Raw genomic sequence first — 23,507 nt, forward strand, 5'->3', positions numbered from 1 at the left:
AACAAGGCATACAATGTATGTCAAGTTTAAGTAGACCTTGCCCAAAAGTTGGCCTAAGTCCAACTTAAAAGTTAGCAGTGACAACAGCGGAGTGCAGTGCATTCTCAGCATACAGTGAACTCAGTTACATCCTGTCTGATGCAGAATGGCACCGAAGGCTTACTGAGATGATATTGCCTGAAAACTGAAGTAAAGTGGCAAGAAGTTATTGACTTTCATGAAGAATCCTATGCAGTGATGGTCACCAGACAAGTAAAAGGATGAAAAAGATAAGAGATGAAAACTGATAAAGGGAAATATAAAATATAAAGTGTTGATTCTGGTACAATTCAATGACCTTCACAGACTCTGATACAATCACTGTTGAACAGTTTCTGGAGAAGCATGCTGTGGTTTCAAACAAGAAGGCAAATAGGCTACTTTTTTTTTAAAAACTCAACAAGATTATTTTCAAATATAAAAAAGCGGAGATTAATGCCAAGAATTAATAGAAAAAAATAATGCATTTATTCTGCCAGATATATAATGAAGACTGAGTCAACTTTATAGAATAACAGAATTTGACAAAGTGAACTAGGACAAAGCAGATAACAGAAGGATATATAAGTTCCTATGAAACTTGAAATGATATTTGGTGCATGACTATAATCCCAGCACTTGGGATGTAGAGGCAGGAGGATCAGGAGTTCAAGATCACTTGGCTGTGTAGGAAGTTGGGGGCTTGCCTGAGCTATGGGAAGACCCTGTCTCAGAACAACAAAACGAAAATTGGCATCCTAAGTATTACTGCAGAAAATAGCACTAAGAGAATTGGGAGGCTTTAATTTTTTAATTGCATGACTTTATTCGTTTTCTTTATGCCAGCAGTGGGTGTTCTGGAATGGAGGGTGTGTGGGTAACCTGTGCCATAATGATCGCATGGATGTGTGGAAGTCAAAAGACAAGTTCAGGAGTTGGTTCTCTCTACTGTGTGAGTCCAGGGAATGAATCTCAAGTTTCAAGCCTTAGTGGCAAGCATCCTCACCCACTAAGCCATTTGAAGTGTCCATTAGAATTACACTCACTCATTTGTTTTATGAGTAATCATTGTGCAGGGATGCACACATGGCAGGAGTGTACATGTGGAGGTCAGGGGACAATCTGGAAAAGTTGGTCCTCTTCTATCATATGGGTCCCAAAGGTGAGACTTGGATCTTCAGACCTGGGATCAAGTTCTAGATTTAGGATGCTTTACCATCTTATAGCCCTCTTTGGGTTTTGAGTTTCTGTTTTGTTTTGTTTTATTTCTTCCTATTTTTTTTTCTTTTTCCAAGACAGGTTCTCTGTGTAGACCTGGCTAGCCTGGAACTCACTATAGAACCAGGATGACGGCACCTCACAGATCCACCTGTCTCTGCCTCCTGGGTGCGGGGATTAAAGGTGTGCCCCACCACAGCCCTACTTTCTTTGGGCTTCTTGATCATTGTTCTGTATTCATTTTTTCGCTTAACAATCTAGAAAAGTTCATGAAATTGATGCCTATTTCCTCTGGCAGTTTGAATGTTATTGGCTCCCATAAGCCCATAGGAAGTGGTACTATTAGAAGGTGTGGCTTTGTTGGAGTAGTTATGGCCTTATTGGAGAAAGAGTGTCACTGTCAGGGTGGACTTTGAGGTCTCATAAGCTCAAACTATGCCCAGTGACAGAGTTCACTTCCTGTTACCTGTGAATGAAGATCTAGAACTCTCAGCTCCTCCTCCAGCTCCATGTCTGCCTCTACACTGCCATGTCCCACCATGATGACGATGGACTAAAAGTCTGATACTGTAAGCCACCCCAGTTAAATGTCTTCCTTTGCCATGGTCATGGTGTCTCTTCAGATCAACAGAAGCCCTAACTAAGACATCCCCATTTTCAGATGAGGAACTGAGTTTTAGAAAGAGTAAGCCACCCAAAGCCCACACTTGTTTGTGTGATAGAGGGGGAAATAGGTTCTAGTACAATCTGACATCACAGGTCAGAGGAGGAGCAGGGCCAAGGAGGAGAGAGAGTTTGAAGGACACACTGCATACCCAACTGAATGCTGGTATGTCTACGGCACTGGAACTACACAGCTTCTCAAATAGAAAGGGAACTTAGTGCCGTGGTCAACAGAATGCAGTTACGAAGGCTTGCACGGGTGAGCGGTCACATTCGCAGCATCCGTCCACACTTCTCTGCCTAGTCAGGCTGGAAGTGTGACTTAGTGGTAGAGAACTCACCTGACATGCACAAGACCCTAGGAGTCCCGTGCCAACACCACAACATAAGTACAAATAAACAAATAAAAGATTTCTTAGCTGCTGAAAGTATTTTTTACTAATTTCATGTCACGTATAAAAAGACAAATATTTCCCAAAGATGAAAACATTAGTGAGTCTGTCTGATTTCGGACATTGGTGAAGATTCCCTTAGTGACACACTTGTTTGATGCTGCATCTAGCTGTTTGGGCATGATGGCACATACCTGTAATCCCAGAATTTGAGAGACTGAAGCAGGGGGATCACAAATCAAGACCCTGTCTCCACAAAACAAAGCCTGAAACAGAAATGTGCAAAAGCACCAGCCTGTGCTCTGGGATCTGTTCATGTTGGATCCATCTCAATTGTCCAAACTCACATAGAGTAAGTGTTGAAACAGGAGTTCACTTTAAGTAAGACAATAAGTAGAAATAGTGAGATGCTGCGAGAAACACTGGTAGTGTAAAACTAAATTTAGTTTGGCCAATATAAAGCAGTCAGTTCACAAATATGAATTTAGTCATTTTTTTAAGAGCCAAAGCCAGATAGTATTCCAGCCAGTGTGCACCGTGACCATTAAGATTTAAGCCAAGCAGGAAGGAACATAGTCAACCTGGGTACTAAGGCTCAGAAACTTCTCCCATGGGTCCTCATAAAGGGCTATTATATGATGTAATCCACGATGTCCTCAATAACCACCTGGGGTTATTAAAATAATGACTTCTGAGTGTTCCTGCATCGTATTTCAGCTGAAGCCAGTGGAGTAATGCCAAACCGTAGTTCCCCTAGAAGTTGTTTTATCTGGGATAACCCTCGGGGCTCAATTATGTAGGTTTCTGGTGACTCTGGATTAGCTGAAGAATAAAACACTGGAAACTCGAAGCAACAGTTCTTCACTAGGGCCAGTCTTGTCCCCTAGGGGACATCTGGCAGTGTCTAGCGACAACTTTAGTTGTCACAGCCAGGGAGAAGGACGTAGCCCATGTCCAGTAAGTAGACTTAGCGTCAGTTGCTCCATGTTTACTATCTAAAGCAGAGCTCCTAAAGTTTTTCTATCATGACACCTTTTAGCCCAACAAATTTTTACTTGACTCAGGGTATATAAAATAACTTCACACATCACACATTAACATACTTTATTTTAAAGCAATTCTTTGGAATTACAAGTAATTTTTACCATTTTTTAAAAATGAAAGCAAATTTTCATACTAATAAGATGAATATATTTGTTCATTTTACATGAAAAAATTAAATCTTGGCTGACTATTTGGCCCTGATGACTGATACTTTGATTTTGTGACCCCAAGGGCTAAGAATGGGGCTTTGTATGAATTTGCTGGACAAAATGACAGGAATATGCTTAGGTCAATTTGGAAACTGTTGGACTTTCTCACCTAATCCCAAACCAAATTTCATTGAAAGATTTTTTTTTTAAATAAATGCAACTCAGATCAGTAACTCAAGCAGCAATTTTTACAGTGTTTCTTTTCTCTTTTAAAAAATCGTGTGTGTGTGTGTGTGTGTGTGTGTGTGTGTGTGTGTTGTCGTCTGTGTGTTGCACACGTCCAGTGACTGTGGCATTCTCTCCTTCCGCCATGCGGTTCTCACAGAAGAAACTTGGGTGTCAGGCTTGGTGGCAGGTGCCGTTACTCACAGCCAGCTTGCTTGCCCCTTTTCTCTCCTTTCCTTTTCTATTTCCAGATGAGGCCTTTAGCTCAGGCTAGCAGACCAGTCCCAAACCTGCTATGTAGCCTAGGATGGTCTTGAATTCCTGAGTCTCTTGCTTCCACTTCCAGGGCTGGGACTATAGCTTTGACATAGTGCTTGGTTCTCAAAAGTCAAGTTTTAAACAGCCTTTAGTTATTCTTTGACAATTTCTTAATGTATACAATGTCTCTTGATCCTGTCTCCCCCACTTCCCCCCCCTTACTTTTTCTGGATGCTCCCCCAACAGGACCCTTTCCTACAGTCATATCTTTCTTAGTCACTGTTCTCTTGCGGTGAGGAAACACCATGACCCAGGCAACTTAGAAAATGAAGCATTTAGTTGGAAGCTTGCTCACAGTTTCAGAGGGCTAGTCCATGGCCATAATGGTGGGTTGTATGGCAGCAGGCAAGCAGGCAGGTTCTGGAGCAATAGCTGAGAGCTTACATGTTATTCACAAGCAGGAGGCAGAGAGAGACTGGTCTTGGATTGGACTTTTGAAACCTGAAAGTCCATCACGTGACATACCTCTTCAACAAGGTCACACCTCCTAATCCTTCCTAAACAGTCCACCAATGGGAAATGGAACATTCAAATACTAACCTATGGGGACATTCTCTTGCAAACCACCACAGCATCCTCTCATTTTTTGCTGTTGTTCTTGTGTTTGTTTTCATCTTTGCTTTTGTAAGTCACGACTCTAATTAGTAATGCCTGCTGGGATGTGGACTGACCCTGTTGACTTGATCTTGTGTAAGCCTTCTGCAGGTACCCACACCTTTTTGAGCTCATGACTGCAATGGTCACGCTGGTAGAGAAAAGCAGACAAGACCAATTATCAGATACTGATTTATTGATTTATTTAGAGATTTACTTAAAGCACTGCTTGTACCACCTATTTGCCAAGCATGACTTCACTTGCTACCTGGAACAGAGTGACCTGGAGGAATAGCTGAAACAATGGGTCATTGCCCTTAACCACCTGCTGACTGCCGTATACCCTTCTGTAAGCTCTTGCTTGCTTTCCCAGTCTGCGTTGTGGTTTTAGAATACAAAATGAGAATGCAAACTGCACCTGACATTGAAACTTTTCAAGAGTTGCCCTGGCTCCACAAGTGCCATCTCTTCTCTCCCACTGTCATTTGTAGACAGAGACTGCTTGTTTGTTTTCTACTGCCCAGATCTGAATAATCACACGGAAACCAAATTAATTACAACACTGCTTGGCCAATAGCTTAGGCACGTTTCTAGCTAGCTCTTATATCTTAAGTTAACTCATTTCTATTATGTTATATTTTACCACGAGGTTTGTGGTTTGTTACCTTTTGCTTCTTGGGCAGCTACATAGCATCTGCCTCATTCAGCAGCTACATGGTGTCTTTCTGACTCCATCTACTCTCTTTATATGTCTCTTCCAGTCTGGTTATATTCTATCCTGCATTGGCCAGAGCAGCTTCTTTATTAACCAATGGTAATAAAACATATTCACAGCATACAGAGGGGAATCCCAAATCAATCCTTGGTGTCAGAGCATTTAATTCAGGAAGATTCCCATAACAATGTCATGTCAAGAACACAGAGTTCACAGCACTCCTTCCCATCCTCTGGCTCATTCCAGCCCTCATCCATGATCAATTTTTAAAACAATATTTCATAGACAATGTAATTCATATATATATATATACCTATTTGATAATTACACCCTCAAGAATGATGCTAGAGAAATATTAGAAGTCTTTGCTTTCAAGCAATTTACATTTGTATAAGAGCAGAAAATTTGGCATAGTTAGTAATACCCTGTAGTTTATACTATCCAGTCATTTCTGTTCTCAACTGTAGTGTTTCAGTGTTCATTGGTATCATATGGTTTGTGTTGTGTAGACCCAAGGCCTCAGTCAAATCCTATGGTCCTGTGACTCAGTGCAGGCCAGCACTGACATAAATACCTCAAATTCATTACACACTTGAGTTTGGATGACGTTTCAGTCATTGTGCATTCAGAAACTTTCCACCATTGCCAAATTTTTCATCACCCCCATTTTCAATTATGCATCCCCATACGACAGTGAACAGCTGACAGTTTAGGATGCTGTGGTCTAGAAGAGCGAATGGGTGATTTATCACAAGGAGAAAAGTATTGACTCATATATGCAGAGGATGTAGGCAGACGTGGTAGCAGATGGCCTGACCTGCTATAAGCATAGTCATCTCTAGAAAGTTAAACTAGCACATTGCCTACAGAGAATCATCCTGCAAAGACATAGAGCATGGCTATCCCACCAGCCTTCTTTGTGGATAGCGGCACGCTCATCTCTGAGTTGGCAGATTTCTCTGTGCTCATGTGTTTTCAGGGGAAACTGGGAAATCTCCAGGGAGCAGTGTGTATGTGGTGTGGGAGAATTGTCTGTATTCTGTCAATCATATTTTAATAAAACGCTGATTGGCCAGGCAGGCAGTATAGGCGGGAAAGCCAGACAGGAAGTAGGGGTGAAGCAAAGAGACTGGGAGTATTCTGGAAGCAGAAGCTCCCTCCGCCACTCCTGCGCAGACCACCGAAGAGGCAACATGTAAGCTGTCACACTGAGAAAGGCACTGAGCCCGTGTGGCTAACATAGATCAGAATAATGGGTTAAGATAAGTCATAAGAACTAATAAGTAGCCTGACCTAATGAACCAATCAGCTTTATAACTTATAGAGTTCTCTGTGTGGTTGATTTTCTCTGGGACTTGCCGGTTGTGGGGTACCGGGCGGGAACAGATACCCCAACAAGCTGGCCCTCATGTTACATGTATGTATTTGTTTGTGTCTTTGTCACATCTGTTCACTGAAGTTTGCTGTCTAGGGGCAAAGCACACTGACAGCATCTACCCAGCATCTGCGTCATCATTGCTAGCGATGTCTGAGTTCCAACCAGACTGGGAAGCCAGCTTACTCAGCAGTGGAAATAGCTGAGTGCCTGTCAAGAAGACTCTTTCTGTGTGTAGTCATTCATCCCATCTGGGTTATATCTTCCCAGCTTTGTCTCTAGTGACAGAAAACTTCCTTCCCTTCGTTCTAATTTGGAAAAGCCCTGAAAAGGTATCTGGACCAACTTCCATCACTTGTCCCTAACAATGATGACTACATTTCCAGTACAGCCAAAAGAGAGAGAAGTAATTTCCAAAGGAGAATTACTTTCAGGCAGGACAGAAGGATATCTACAGTCCAGGAAAATGGGATATTCTTTTTTTTAATTTTTTAATTGATTTTTATTGAGTTCTACATTTTTCTCTGCTTCCCTCTCTGCCTCTCCCTTACCCACTTCAGCCCTCCCTCAAGGTCCCCATGCTCCCACTTTACTCAGGAGATCTTGTCTTTTTCTACTTTCTACTTCCCATGTAGATTGGATCTATGTAAGTCTCTCTTAGTGTCCTCATTGTTGTCTAAGTTCTCTGGGATTGTGGTTTGTAGGCTAGTTTTCTTTCCTTTATGTTTAAAAACCACCTATGAGTGAGTACATGTGATAATTGTCTTTTTGTGTCTGGGTTACCTCACTCACAATAATGTTTTCTAGCTCCATCTATTTTCCTGCAAAACTCAAGATGTCGATCTTTTTTTCTGCTGTGTAGTACTCCATTGTGTAAATGTACCACATTTTCCTTATCCATTCTTTGGTTGAGGGGCATTTAGGTTGTTTCCAGGTTCTGGCCATGACAAACAATGCTGCTATGAACATAGTTGAGAGCACATGTCCTTGTGGCACAGTTGAGCATCTTTTAGATATATACCCAAAAGGGGTATTGCTGGGTCTTGAGGAAGGTTGTTTTCAAATTTCCTGAGAAATAGCCACACTGACATCCAAATGGGCTGTACCAGCTTGCACTCCCCCCCCCCCCCAGAAATTCAGGAGTGTTCCCTTTACCCCACAACCTCTCGAGCATAAGTTGTCATCAGTGTTTTTGATCTTGGTCATTCTTACAGGTGTAAGATGGGATCTCAGAGTTGTTTTGATTTGCATTTCTCTGACGACTAAGGATGTTGAACATTTCCTTAAGTGTCTTTCAGCCATTTTAGATTCCTCTGTTGAGAGTTCTCTGTTTAGGTCTGTACTCCATTTTTTTTCATTGGATTATGTGTTCTTTTGGTGACCAATTTCTTGAGTTCTTTGTATAGAAAATGGGATATTCTTGTTCTTTTAAACAAACTCTAAAACTTTACTATGAGATAATTTCAAATTTATAAAAGAGCTGGAAGAACAATACAAAGCATAAAATATATGTTTACCAAACCAGATCAGTTTTTAATGGTGTACAACATCTATGCTTACACTTTCTCTGTGCCCTGTATATAGTTTTTAATTGAGCCACTCATGAGTGAGCTACAAATAATAGCATTTAACCTCTCAGAATGCCAGTGTGTATTTCTAAAGGTCAGGGACAGTAGTTACGTTACTGTAATCCAACATAGAACATTTAACATTGGACCCATACAGTTGCCTAGTTTATACTTCATCATTCCACCTACTTCTCCTTCCCCCTTGATCCAGGATAACACACTTCATTCAGTGAATGATGGCTTCCATCATTCGGACATTCAGTGTAGGGTCATTAATGTAGGCAGTATGTTTTCTAGGATAACCCTCAGTTTACTTATGCTTCATGAACGATTTCTCAGTATTAAATCTAATGATTTGTGTTTGTTTGTTTGTTTATCTTTTGAGACGGGGTCTCTCTCTACATAGCCAAGCCTGTCTGGGAAATCACTATGTAGATTAAGCTGGCCTCAAATTCATAAAGATCTGCCCTTCTCTGCCTCCTGAGTGCTGGGGTAAAAGTGTGATTTATTTGGAAACTGCCTGGATTAGCTCCTGAGAGCCAGTTCTCACATAGCTTTTTAACTTCAAATTCTGTGATGCTATATTGCTCACTTGCAATAAATAGGCCATGATAGGAATGGTTTACCTCCGAGAAATCAGCTATTACTATAGCTGGGAACTTCTAACCCTTGGGTTGCCATTGTAAAATGCTTACACTTACTGGCACGGCATGTGTGTTTGTGTGTGTGTGTGTGTGTGAGTGTGTGTGTATGTGTGTGTGTGTGTGTGTGTGTGAGAGTGACAGCATCAGAAAGCACATGCTATCTTTCTGTTCTGATGTTGGTTTCCTTGTCATTGGGTTGAGATATGATCTATTTGGTTCTCTATGAAGGCGACTCTCCATTTCCCCTTTTGTAATTGATGAGTGATATATGAAGAGATAATATTCCCATCATCCCTGAAAGGCTGTGCTTATCCTATCCTGTTTCATCTATTGAAGATTACCGTGAAAGACATGCAGTTCAGTGGTAGAGCACTCTCCTAGTGTACGTAAGGCTCAAGTCTCAGACCCAGAACCATAGATACAAGACCATCAACAACAAAATTTATGATTTCCCAGATCTGTTAGTATTGTAATAATTTAAAACAGTAATTTTCTCCCTCATTTTGGTATTTATTTTCTTATTTATTTGACACACTAAAGTTAAAACCCAGGCCTCGTGCGTGCTAGGCCAACGCTCCGCCACTAGCAGCAGCCTCAGCCTCTTGCACATTTTTTGTTGATCTTTAAAACTTTCTTTTTTAAAAAAAAAAACAAAAACAAATATAAACTTATCCTTAATACATAATTAGCAAAAGCTTGGGAAGCAGAATGACCTCTCCCCACAGTTTGTCAGTTCACAACAGAATGTGATAGTGTAGACTATGTTTCCATGAAATGCAACGTCCATCTAGGAAGAGCAGAATGAGTTCTCAGAATTGACTTCCTATTCTGCTATAGAAAGGGTGCTTGCTGATAACATAGTTCCATTGTCAACGGCGGTGACATTCTGAGTCATTTTCCGGTCTTGCCTGAACCCACTTTTTACCTTTAGAAGATTGCTGGGTGAGAGATTTGGTCATGAAATTCTAGGCTAGTTGTGCGGAGTAGAATGGGAAGAACACAGGACAGGAAGTCCGGAGCCTCAACATACAAGGAGACTGGCTGCTACAAGCCATCTCCTTCATCTTCAGTGCTGACTGGGATCCTGCTTCACTCAGTTCCCTTTCTGGTCGAGGACTTTTTATTTCTCCAGTCCCCTTAATTGGAGACCTAGAATTCACCTCATTGGCACAGTGAGAGGTGCAGGGTGGACGGTGACCTGGTGGTTGAACTGCTACTGCAGGTCCAGGAAGCAGCCGGACACCGTCTCCGCTTACCTTCCCAGGTTCAGCCCCATCATCGGGCTCCCGTTGCTGGCTCCTTGTTTGTTGCTGGCAGTCATGGAAACCCACTGAAGGATGTCTTCATCTTCGAGCTCCCTCTCTCAAGTGTTAGCTTGCCCTGTATCCGATTACCTCTGTTGCCATGGTTGGAGAAAAAAAAAAAAAAAAAAACTCCTCTGCCCTGGGCAGTCTACAGTTTTAAAACAGTGTTATACTTCAGTCTTAATTGACTTTTGTCAAATAAAAGTGCTGAGAACCGGACAAATGGGTTGCTCTTGATGGATGCATTGTTTAATGAACTCCATGAATTTGTCAAGTGACCATGATCGGTATTAGGGCTCAGAACGGTTTGCCTTGGATATCAAGAACAAGTATATGGATATGTTATACGTACAGCTTATACGTAAGGTGAGGTATAGAACGAGAATTATACAACAAAGTGAGGCTCTTGCCAAACTGTGTGTTTTCTTCCCTAGCTGGAACCATGTTTGAGACAGTTCTTCACCCCTCCTTCCAGTTCCTCGCCAAAATCGGGTTTGGGCTACTTAGCTAAGAGAGGCCATGGGTGAGCTGGTGTTGGCAGCCCGTGTGTGTGGTGCCATCTGAGCCTGGTACTCTCCCTGTTTTAGTTCCTCCTTTCAGCGTTTTTAATATTTAACGACCCTTCCAAGGCGGGGGATTATTTGGCAGCTCCCTAAGGGATATCTGCTTCAGGTATCTTTTTTTTATCTGTCTGCTGAACTTCCATTTGCTAAATCGAAAAGGTGGTGTCTAGAATGTTTCTTGAATGACTCATCTAAGGTTTTGATGAGGCAAACGGAGTCTGTGGGAATCCAGAGATTCCCGGCAGGACTTTTCAATTTATTTTATTCACCTTTGGTTTTTATATTACTCCAAGCAATACACCTTTTCTTCTCCCTAGGATGGGAGTTCTGGCCTATTTTCAAGCTCAGGGGTTCTTGTTGTTGTCCTCTCAACACCTCCGCTCCTTCTCCAGGGGATTCTTTGTGTCTAAATGTAAGGAATTTGACCTTCCTAAAACGTAATCTAATCAACACCCACCTCACCTGGTGGATCAACCACTCAGCATCTCGCAGATTAGAAAAGCCAGAGTCTTGCTGGGAAGACAGAGAGCCATTGATTCCTGAGCTCAGCCTGGCTTCCCTTTGATTTTATAATCAGTTCTAGAGATTGTAGGCGAGCTTTGAATTCCAAGGCTTGCGGTCTGTGAGCTCCTGAAACAAACCTTTGAAGCAGATCTTCTGCCTTAGGTTTCCGAAGGGAGGGTCCAGCTGGGTGAATTAAGTTGCTTTCATTTTCTAATATAAGGGAAACAACAATTATCACTGCAAGTTTAACACCCTGGGGTTTTTCCTTTTTTTTCTCTTCTTTGCTTTGTCTTTAGTGTTTTAATTGGGGTGGCGGGGAAGGGTCAGGAGCTGATTCTCTCCTTGACGTCACGAGCTCCGGGAGGGATCTCACGTCACCAGGCTTGCTCTCTTACCTCCTGATCCATCTCATCGGTTCTGCTTTCCCTTGTCGATTCATTCTATAAGAACTTAGTTTTTGTTTTGTTTGAGAACTCTAAGCAAGTTCGGGCTAAGAGACACTCTTGATCTTTCCAGAAACCCTCGCCGAGTACAGTGTCCCCTGTAAACCTCCTATTGTACACTGGCTTCAAACTATTTGGTGACTCCCGGTGACAGACGTGGGATAACTCACAAATGTTCAGGTTCAACAGATAAAAGGGAAGAAGGAGCATCAGGTAATTCCTAGGCCTTTAAAGCCTGCACTTTGGAGTGCTAAGGACCCTGTAGCTAATGGAAGGAAGAGCTTGGATGTATCATTTCTGTATGTACTAATCTTTACAAGCTCATATAACCACAACTTTAAATCTGAAGTCACATCTTACTACTGTAAGAGTACACGGTACAATATTGCCACTTACACGTGTGTGGACTATTTGTTCACCCACACTTAAATGTGACTCCTAACAAAAACATTCTTGTTAATCAAGCCCCAGAACCCCAGTTTCCCCTGGGACCTTAAAGGACGAAGAAATAAAAGAATGGAAAAATGTCAAATTTGAATTCATCGGACTTTCAGAGTCACAGAATTTTAGACTTCTCCACATCGACTGCACTTTAAGATTTCTCATTTTAGCGAGGGGGGAAACAAATACTGACTCAGTCGTATGTAACTGACAGTGAAGTGAGATTATGCCTTAATCATGTTTGCATCCTGTGTGTACTGAAGTAACCATGCTGTGACATGGAGAGGGGGCGTCAGCTCAGGAAAACCCACCAATAATGATACTGTTAATACAGAAAAACCTGTGGAGCTTAAAAATGAATTTGCAGAGATTAAAAAAAAATTACTCAAATGTTTCTACTTAATGATTGCCTAAATGTTTTACCTGCAAGTTATTTGTGTTTTCTAAGCAAAATTTCCCTACTCAGTGAACACACACACACACACACACACACACAGAGAGAGAGAGAGAAAGAGAGAGAGAGAGAGAGAGAGAGAGAGAGGGGGGCAGGCTCACACACAGGTTCTCCCTAGCCCTCCTTGAGGTCTCTCTGCTCACCCCCCTCCCTCGCAATGGTATGTTCTGCATTTGATCGTAAACTGGAGGTGCCAAGCTGTGACAGCTTCTTCGACTCCACGGCCATTTGTTCCAGCCCAGGCTAGACAGTCGTATTCAGTGACGTTCTCCTCTTCCACCCGCAGGGGCAGATTGAAGTAGACAGCGAGACCATCTTCAAGTTGGCAGCCCTGGTTTTGCAGGTAAGAATTCGCTCCCTGCTTCTAACCAGCTCCCTTTGGTTTCTTGGTTTCTTGCTAACTGCCTGCAGCTCTGAAACTTCTGCCAGGTCGGATCCCGATGGACTTTCAAACCAGTCGGTGGTTTGTCAGTGAAAACGGGGACCTGCTGAATTCTGCTTCATGTCTTTTGCATGAGCTAGCGTGCGACAGTGTTTCTGGACGACATGACCAAGTTTAGCCTGCACCCAGGGAAGAGAGTTCAGCCCGCATTCCTGGAAAAGGACTCAGTTACTAGAACTCGGGAGACAGCAGTTGTTAGAGCAGCTGTAATTTTCATTGAAATTTAGTAACTTTTGTACACGTGTTCCTGAGGCTGCGTAAAGGGCCCTTTAATTCTTAAAGGCACTGGTGGCTGAGGAGCTAAGTCAGTTCCTGTTCTTGTTTAAAAAGTAAAGAGAAAGCAAATAATGTGTGTTGATTTACCTGGGTCATAGTCTAAAAAGTGCATCCCATCTGAAAAGCATGGCACTGTGAGGCAGACGTATCTGTCCTGTGACCTTAGCAATGCAGCAGAGAAATGACATCTGTGTCTCTTCACGTATATATACATATGGAGAATATATATACATATTAGACACTTCTGTTAATGGTAAGACACAGCTCACGTATACTTGTATTTTCTTAACAATAGTGACCGTGTGGATAGTGCTCCTTAGGTGCCTTTCTTAACAGGAAGCCCTGGAGTCTGTGAGAGGGAAAATAACCAAGAATAAATCACTCATCGGGCTTAGCATAAATGCATATTGATCATGTCTTTATTTTTATTTCAGGAAAGCAAGGGAGACTATACCAGGTAATGATTCCTTTTCTGACGTTCCTATGTAGAATGAGGTTTCCCAGTTGTGGAAGGAGCTGCTTTAAATAATAATGGATGCAAAATCAAAAGAAAGCGCATTGAGGCCGGGGTTCAGATGGCCTCTTCCTTCACATTGAGACGTGTTCTTTGGGTGAATGACTCTAAGAATGAAACTTTCTCACAATGTTTAAGGGCAGAGTGACAGGAAATTATAACCAGAAGCCCTCCAAAGTTCTAGTTTGGACCACATTGGTTATTGGAATGAAGAAATCTATGAAAAGCTTTTGCTAACTTGTGCTGTTTTTTTTTTTTTCATTTTAATCATATAATGACGCTGTGTGTAAGGGGTCCTAACGTATTCAGAAACAGATTAAGATTGTCAGCTGCTTAGTTAAGGGATTAATAGGGGCTCTTTTGCAGCTGCCCTGAAGGGGCCTCACCCTGAAACCAGTTGACCCAGCAGTTGTATTGTTGTTGCACAGACACCGGGGCTGAGTTCCTCACTGGCCACATAACCAGAGAGTGGTGTGTGTGTGTGTGTGTGTGTGTGTGTGTGTGGTGAATTCACCCTCACCCATGCTGCCCCTTCGACGCTGGGGTCCTAGGTAGAAAAGGGGGAATTGTCAAAGCTGGAGGGGAGGCCTCTGATGGGAAACAGTGCCCGGGTCAATGACCCATTGAAGGCCTGGCCTCTGCCATGCTTGCGTTCCACTTCTGTAAACTTCACCCAGCGATTATTTACAGATCGCCTAGAGCTCATTCCCAGCCAAGTCCTTGAATGATGTGCTCGGTAACGGACTAATAAAATAATGCCTGCCAAGCTTGATGACTCCCTGTCCTTGAGGAATAATCCACTCTCCTCACCCTGCCCATCCAGAGGGACAGAGGAGGGGTGTCCACCTAACACCCTGTCTTTCAGTTACTCACCACTACGTCTCCTCGAGAGCATTTGGTGCGTGTGGACGTATGTGTATATGTGAGTGTATGTTTGTGTGTCTATTGTTGTATATTCATTAGACATCAGGACTGAGTCCATGGCGTTTCACAGCAGGAAATTAGGCTTTGCTGTTGTCCCCACCATCTTGTCTTTATCCCCCTACTTCTAATCCCATTCACCTTCTCAATTTCTTCTGCTTTCATCAATATACATGCACATATGTGCATATGATTTTGTGTGTCCGTAAAATCTGTGGTTGAGTAGGGCAGTTCTGAAGTCAGTTTATGATGGCTTCAGGCTCTGTCATGTGGATTGCTCACTGTCCCTCCCTCACTCTTGTGAGGTCTGTGCAGGTGTCAGACAGCCTGAGCTCAGTTTTGTCACCGGTGAAAGGCAGCCTAGCCTATGGGACTGCTACGAATTAACACACGAAGGTAGCTGGGACAGTGTCCACAGCACTCAGCCCTGGCTACACCTCAGCTGGTCCAGTGGTTACTGTCCGCTTAATCTTCGTCAAAATTCTATGTGGTCTCATGGGTACATCTGAGAAGAGTTTTGGAAGAAAGGCGGGTCCATGAAAGCTGTAATAATATGTTCAGGGACCTAAAAAGGGGAAGACTGGCTTCACCAACTTTCCTTCGGGAGAGCCCAGAACCTGACGGAGAGGGAGGCTGCTAGGAACTCGCCTGGAGGACTGTAGCCCTTGCAGCTCTAGATGGCACAGTTTGCTCTTGCTGACTTAGCTCCAGCCAAGTCTTACCCAGTCCTTCTTTACGTCCAAGTGGGTTCTAGCAGTTTTCTTGAGGAGCCTTAGGCTGAAGATATGTCACACACACTGTCCCTAAAAGTGTCCACCTCTGCCAAGTAGTAGAGAGAACACGGAACTGAGTCTTGCACAAACTCAGTGTCACCCCAAATGAGCCATTTATTCTTTTTAAGCCTCAGTTTCCTCACCCATAAGTTGGGATCTGGAGGCACTCAGTGGTGTGGAAGAGCTGTAAGTTACGATGGCACTAATTATCAATAACAAGGATGAGTAGCTGTCACTGAAGGTGACAATGGAGCAGAATCCATTGCCACCCACCCCTGCCCTGTCTAATCTCCTCCCCAATGGGCAGTATATGTTCCTCTGCCAAACGTTTTGTTTTCTTTTGTTTTTCAAGACAGAGTTTCTCTGTGGCTTTGGAGCCTGTCCGGGAACTAGCTCTTGTCAACCAGGCTGGCCTCTAATTCACAGAGATCCGCCTGCCTCTGCCTCCCGAATGAATGCTGGGATTAAAGACATGAGCCACCACCGCCCAGTTCTGTCAAACATTTTTATAGAACTAATAATGTAAAATAATATTGCCTGATAATAAAATATTGGCCAATGTCATCGTAGTTAGAGCAAAGACTATAGGCAAATGGACTCTGCCATAGACGGTCTGTATAATCTAGAAAAATTGCTTACCTCTCCAAGTCTGATTAAGGCTGGTGTGTAAAATGGGACTTCCAATCATTGTGAGTACGCCATAGGTGGGTAGGAGGGCTGAATTTGTATTCATGAGATGCCTAGAGCCGCTCCTGTAGTCATTGCTTTAATATCCCGTTGGGATTTGGCTGATGCTTATTGGTTGTATTTTTGTTTTTAGACAGTGTCTCATGTGGCCTAAGCCTGCCTGAAACTCACTGTGTAGTCATAGATGACCTTGACCTTCTGATCCAACTGCCCCCCCTTCTCCATTGCTGGGCTTGTAGGCATTGCCATCATATCTGCCTAGTTCATCCATCAAACTGATGGACATAGGTACTGTTCTCCTATCACAACTGTGAGCTGTTGCCTAGGTTTTTAGCTGCTGTAAACAACGCCATGGTGAGCATCTGTCTATACCTGAAACCGAAATGATTTGTGTTTGTTTTTTTAAGACTAAAAATTTTATTTCTTTTTACTTTTTTTTTCCCATTTTTTATGGGGGGGATCTCACAACTCACGCGTTGTCATCGAGCTTGGTGGCATTCATGCCTGAGCCATTTTCCCCACCTGGTTAATTGCTCTCAGGCATCCAGAGAGGTTCCTTTCCCATGGGAAATAGGTGCATGTTTATAACACCACCATAAATTGGGTCCGTTCCCTTCCCATTTAGAGGTCGGTGTTAACCATACCCTTATTCTGACCCCTACCGCGAAGTGAAAATTGAAGTCACCCATATTCCACTTACAAACCGAAGCATCCTAACACTTAGTTACTTGGTAACTCAGCTTTCAGGATCTTAAAAATAAAACCAAACAAAACCCCTTTGCCTTTGCAAACTCACTGTGGCGGGCTCAGTGATAAAGCCTGGCTGGGTCAGCTTTCAGGAATTCTCTATTGGCCTGTGTTGTGTTACCAAAGCACTTGTTATCTTTGCAGTGGTCCGACCGACTTAGAAATTCAGGCTGTCAGCTATTTAAAGCGAATGGAAGTCGCCACTCCACTCCCAGTGAACATTGTGAGAGCAGGGTTTCCTACTGGTTTTGATAAGGAACTTAAGTACTTACTCGGAAGGATCCCTGGCAGGAAGCAAAATAAGAAGGGTGGGGCTTGTTATTTTTAAAGGCATTCTAAAGTAAAAGTTTGAGCAAAGCCTGTTTGGAGGCAGAATAATGTGGGGAACAGGAGGGAAAAGAAGGGAGAGCAGCAAGCTGAGGTGTGTGATGCAGAGAAGCAGTGGGGATGCCAGGTTAAGGCGTTTGTATGCAGTGAGAAACTAAGGTTTCAGAGGTAAACAGCAGTGACCACAAGGCTCAGGAAAGCAACAGCAACCAGACAGCTCCCAGAGGCAGGAGCCGTATTGAGGGCTCGAATTAGTCAGAAGGTATTAGTGATGCTTGGGAGCTTTGGAATTTAACCACTTAGTTTGAAATCACTTGATAGATGTGGCAGCTTCCCTGTCTGAAACTAAGTTTATCTCAATATTGAGTAGGTAATCTCAATATTAGCAGGCTGCTGTGGCTGCCTTATTGTTACCTCCGCCCTCCTTGCAGCCCTGTGAAAATGACATTATTGCTGCCCCGCTTACTGAGCTTTGGAGTCCCCGATGAGTCAACTGTGTTACAGGTTTTCTTGAGTCTCAAAGAAAACACAAACTTGTAACACAAATTTACTAACAGAGTCAAGATGGGAATTGTCATTGAAACTGATAGAATTGTACACATCTGTCTTATCTAGGACTGGGCTTTAATGAATAAATACGACTTATAGTGGCTGGAGAGAGGCCTCAGTTGTTACGAGCACTTGCTGCTCTTCCAGAGGACCTGGGTTCTAGTCTCAGCACTCACCTGCCAGCTAACAACAGTCTGTAACTCTGGTCCCAGGGAATCCAACACCCTCTCTGACTTCCATGGATATTGCTGTCATGTGGTACACAGACATCTGTGCAGGCAAAACACCCATATATGCAAAGTAAATATTCTCCCCAAACTTTTAAATAAGACATTATGGTTTATAAAAAGAAATTCAGCATATCCACACACAGACAGGAGTGTGTTTCTTCACGTGCGTTCTTCATGGTCTTTGGTTAAAGTTAAACAAAGGGGCTGGAAATGTTGCCCTTTGGTAACACATGAGAAGCCCTGTGTTCACTCCACCCCCTTACCCCCTACCTCACCCCAGCACTGAGTAAAGCTAGGCCTGCTGGTGCATTCCTGGGAGGTAGAAGTAGGAAGATATGAGGTTCGATATCATCCTGGGCTACATGGTGAATTTGAGGCCAGCACAGACTATATGAGGGCTCAAGCAACCAAAATTAAACCAAATTTCCCATATTTTCTCCAAGTTTTCAGTCTGCTCAGAGACACTGGGTCCCCAGGAAGGGCCACATCAGCAGTGTTGAACGTCTGAGCAAGATGCTGCCCGTGGGCTGTAGGCTTCATGTCACTCACCACAGACTTGTGGGGACAATGGGGGCTTTGTGTTTTATAGTTTATGTATTCTGTATCTAAAAGGATAAATAAAAAAAGAAGGTGATAGTGGGTACCTTTTGGAGGGTCCTGTCAAGGTATACCACTCAGCGAACACGCCACACACAACAGAGTTAGTGCAAGAGGTTTGTTGCGGGGAGGGGTAGAGCAGAAGAGCAAAAGGCCAGGTCAGAGTGGGGACTTGGGAGAGGCAGACAGACAAGAGGAGGAAGAGATGCAAGAGGGAAAGAAGAGGTAAGAGAGGAAAGAAGAGAAAAGAAGAGCAAGAGGCAAGAGAGATGACAGACAAGAGGGCAAGCTGTGCCTGGCGCTTTTAAAGGGTGCACTTGGCGTGTAGCTGATGGCAGAAAGGCACCTGGTGATGATGTAACTACTTTGGAGACAGAGGCAGGCTGCTGCGGCAGAAACGGACAGTATCTCAAAATACCTTAAACATCTGAAGGATGAGATGCAGCTAAGACAATGGAAGGCCCGAATAGATCAATCCTGTTCTCTTGACCTGTTGAGATTCTCTCCAGGAGAGTGGACCAGGCCAGGGCACTCATGACAGCTATGTGAGCCTGGAGTGAAGCTCAGTATGGTGTTGACAGTAGCTGTCTCAGACATGGACCAGTCAGTCTTCCATACCAGTAGAAAGTGGTGGACATGAACTACTTATACCCCACAGAGGCAAGCCGTCCCTGGAGCTGATTGTGACCGGGTAAGGAAAGCATCTTGCATTCCTGCCGAGACGTCTTTGCATGTCTTTTGGTTTGCTTCTGGAAGCATGGAGTCCATAGCAGGAGCTGTAAGGTAACCCCATGCAACCAGCTGTGCTGCTGCGCAGCTAATCCACCTGTGGGTGCGCTCTGGATGGGCGGAGTCACCTGAGGCAGGAAGAAGTGGCAAGACCTCCAGGCTCTCAAACTGACTTCTCTAGTAGGAAGGTTCCAGATTTTGACTTTTTATGCTTTTGGAGAAAACAGTACTTGTGTAGATTCTTCTTCTCCTGCCTACCCGCTTTCTAGCTCTGGATTTTATGAATAAGGGTCAGGCCTTTTAACAGCATTCTCCATGTGCAGCCAGTCTCTGAAACCTCCTCATTTACAAACTGAACTTTTGTAACTACTAAGTAAATAGCTCTCCAAAGACCCTGTTGACTGTGGTTCCTCCTGCTTCTATCAATACAATGAGAGCTAAAATATTTTTCTTTTTTTTCTTCCTTTTTTTTTTGTTTTTTGAGACAGTGTTTGCTCAAACTTACAGAGATCCTCCTGCCTCTGTTTCCCGAGTGCTGGGATTGAAGGTATGAGCTACCACCGTTCGACTCTAAAATATTTTTATTTAAAATATTTACAGATTTTTTATGTTAACTTGCTTTTCAACCTAAATAATTCCTACAGATTTTATTTTTCCTGCCAGCTATTAAGAGTTGACAGTTCAAAGCAGACATGACAAGAGTCCTCAGCAAGCTGGATAATGGTTAGAAAAATTTCTCATCACCTTTTCATTCTTAATCAAAATTCTTTAGACTTAAAAAAAAAATTTGAGAGTTGATCCTAGTCAAGCCTGCAGCCTTACAGGTTTGGCCACAGAAGGAAATGCCATGACAAAGTAGGTCTCGCTGACTGACAGAGCTTTCTAGAACAGAAGCAGATGTCCTGTGTGGGGACAAGTCTTAGATAGAGGGTTGAGAAAGGAAAAGCATGACACCAATGCAAGTCTGTGACTGTGATGTGGAAAGACGAATGTCCAGGTCACACTTTCATCTGCCACCAATTCTCAGGCTGCTTCCAAAACAGAAGTGCCAAGTCACTTTCAGCTTCCTTCCCCCTCGTGGTTTATTACAGACCCCAAGAGTTACCAGATTCAGCAAACAGAAACCTGGAAGGCCAAGTTCAATTGGAATGTCATTAAACTAACAAGTAATATTTTAGTATGACTGTCCTAAGTATCTATTCTGGCAACTCTAACTTGATTGTTTACTGAACAGTCTCCTCGATGGCAATAATAATCCCCAGGTCAATAACACAGCGGTAAAGGCACTTGCCATAAAACTGGTAACCTGAGCTTAATCCCTGGGACCCAAATAGTGGAAGGAGAGACCTGATTCCAGCAAGTAGTCCTCTGACCTCCACACCCTTGCCCTGGCAGGTGTGCCCACACCCCCAAAGACACAAAATAAATACATGAATGTAAAATAAGAACAACTATAATGATAAGGGTTCCCCTCCCAGCCTGCTCTGAATGTAATGATAGAATGAAGCGTTGGGTAGTCTTATTTGGAGCACTGTGATGGGAAACAAAGGCAGACATTTACTGAGAACAAGCTGGTGTTGTCCTAACATCTATTACAACCTTCTCAAGAATAGTATGAACATGTTACCTTGCCTCTTTTTAAAAAGAATTTGAAAGCTGGGGCATGGTGGCACATGTCTTAATCCTAGTTCTCAAGAGGCAGAGACAGGGGGATCACTATCAATTCAAGGCCAGCCTGATCTACATAGTGAATTCCTGGCTAGCCAGGGCTGCAAAGTGCAACTTTTGTCTCAAAAAAAAAATAGTAATAATAATTTGGGAACTTTTACTTATAAAGGTTAATTTATCTAAGATCACAAAACTAGGAACAAGGAACTTGGAACCAAATCCAATCCAATATTTTACTTTGTTTTGTACTTTCTAATTAAAACTTTCATTTTATGTGTAGGAGTGTTTTGCCTACACATATGTCTGTGTACCAGGAGTGTGCCTAGACTGGTGCTACAGAGGCCGGAAAGACAGCATGTGTGCCTAGTGCCTCCGTCCCCCGAAACTGGATTACAGACAACTGTGAGCCTTCGTGTGGGTGCTGGGAAGTAAGCCCAGGTCCACTGGAAGAACAGTCAGCACTCGTAACTTTTGAACCCAGACAGGGTCCATGGCACCCAAACTAGCCTGGAACTTTCTATGTAGCTAAGAGCGATGACTTCTTCCCTCCTCCTTAAGACTCCTTTGATAATAGACCTGTATCATTAGAGCAGGTTTATAAAGTACAGGGAATCCAAGTCCGGACTTCGTGTATGATAGGTGCGATGCTTTGAATGAGAATAGCCCCCATCGGCCCATAGGGAGTGGCACTCTTAGGAGGTGTGGCCTTCTTGGAGAAGGTGTTAGAGGAAGTGTGTCACTGGTGGTGGACTTTGAGGCTTTAGAAGCTCAAGCCAGGCCCCATGTTGCTCTTTTTTCCTGTTGCCTGCCCATGTAGAACTCCCAGCTTCCTCTCCAGCACCATGGCTCTCTTCATGCCACCATGCTTCCTGCCTTGATGATAATGGACTAAGTTTTTAACTGTAAGCTAGCCCTAATGAAATGTTTTTCCTTTATAAGAGTTGCCACAATCATGGTGTCTCTTCATAGCAGCAGAGACCCTAATTAAGATACAAGGCAAGCACTCCACCACCTGAGCCTCATCCCCAGTCCCAAAGCCAGTTCTAAATCCCAAACCTTGTTGGTGCAAATAACAGCTGTAAGGCTGGCTGCTTGGTCTTTTGGTCTTTTCTCAAGCTGTCCCTTAGTTGTGTGTGAGTCTGCACTGGCAGAACATGGGGAAACAGGAGTGCACCTCAAGCCTCAGTTTATTACCAGCAAATTAGAAACAACACCTACCTACACCTTGAGTTGATATGAAGCCAACATAAATTCGTATAAACACATGCTGAGCAAGGAAGCAAGTACCCAGGGTTGGAATTCTTGGAAGTCAGTCACTGGATTTTCCCTTTTCATTGTTCTGTGGAGACAGGGATGAGAGATCCTAGGAAGCTGGAGACCAGCGGCAGCCTAAGAAGGAATGCTCACACCTAAAACCCCCAGGAAGCAGTTTTTCTTATGGAGATGAAAGGGGGCCTAACTTCAGCAGAGGTGCACACATCCTGCTTGATTCTTTCTTGCTTTGTACTCTGCAGATAGCTACAAGCTGAACTGGTGTCACACCTGGCCCAGAAGTGATTAGATGGGGTGGGGGAACTCCAAGGACAGTAAGACTCTACAGCTAAGGAGGCTAGGCGGAACTCCATCTGTCCAGTCACTGGACTTTCCCCAGCCCCTCCCTGCCTCATCTTCCTCTCCTTGGAAACTCTCTACACCTCTTGTCACCTGGTGGCTGAGCTCCAAGTCTCCAAGATCAAACTCTTAGGTCTCTTGTACCTGTTGCTAGTTCCCACCCGGCCTTGGTAAACCTTCAAACTGGCTGGGCCTCTTTTCCGTCTGTCAGCTCAGGACCTGGAACCAGTGAGTTCACTTAACTGCCTGATTGGGCTCTGGATACCTTGGGCCCATACAGGTAGAAGATGAAGGCAATGTGTTATTTTAGCTGTTATGAAATTGGCTCAAATCTATAAACATTTTTTCTAAATTGGTTACCGTAAATAAGCAGAAATGGTGCCGGGTGCGGTGGCACACACCTTTGATCCTAGCACTAGGAAGGCAGAGACAGAGAGATCTCTGAGTTCAAGGCTGGCCTAGTCTATATAGTGAGTTCCAGGACAGCCAGGGCTATGTAGAGAGATCATGTCTGAAAGACCAAATGAACAAAATGGCCTTAGGATCTGGGAATGTAGCTTAGTGTTATAGTTCAGCCTACAGTTCACAGGTTCCTGGATTCTGCTCCTGGTTGGGGTGAGAGGAAAGGAATGGTCCTATAATTTTAGGTTGGGATATAGCTTAGTTGGTGGAGTGATGGCCTAGCATCCTTGAGGCTCTGGGTTCTCTCCCCCGCACCCCATAAACTGGGTGGCATAAGCCTATAATCCCAGTACCTGGGAGGTAGAGAGAAGAAGTTGAGAAGTTCAAGGTCATCCTTGGCTA

General features: G+C 43.5%; 1 protein-coding gene across 6 annotated transcripts in view; it reads left to right on the forward strand.

Annotated features, from left to right (window-relative positions):
• The window catches only part of Frmd4b (FERM domain containing 4B), a 332,373-nt gene that overhangs the window by 253,529 nt on the left and 55,337 nt on the right, over window positions 1-23,507 (forward strand). For all 6 annotated transcript variants that reach the window (XM_085686778.2, XM_085686781.2, XM_048438441.3 and 3 more), the window contains 2 exons: window positions 12,919-12,975; window positions 13,785-13,807. In XM_085686778.2, the coding sequence (XP_085542904.1) occupies window positions 12,919-12,975; window positions 13,785-13,807 (80 nt within the window). The remainder of the gene's footprint in view (window positions 1-12,918; window positions 12,976-13,784; window positions 13,808-23,507) is intronic.

This window comes from Myodes glareolus, chromosome 3 (assembly GCF_982192425.1).
Source record: "Myodes glareolus chromosome 3, mMyoGla1.1, whole genome shotgun sequence".
NCBI lineage: Eukaryota > Metazoa > Chordata > Mammalia > Rodentia > Cricetidae > Myodes > Myodes glareolus.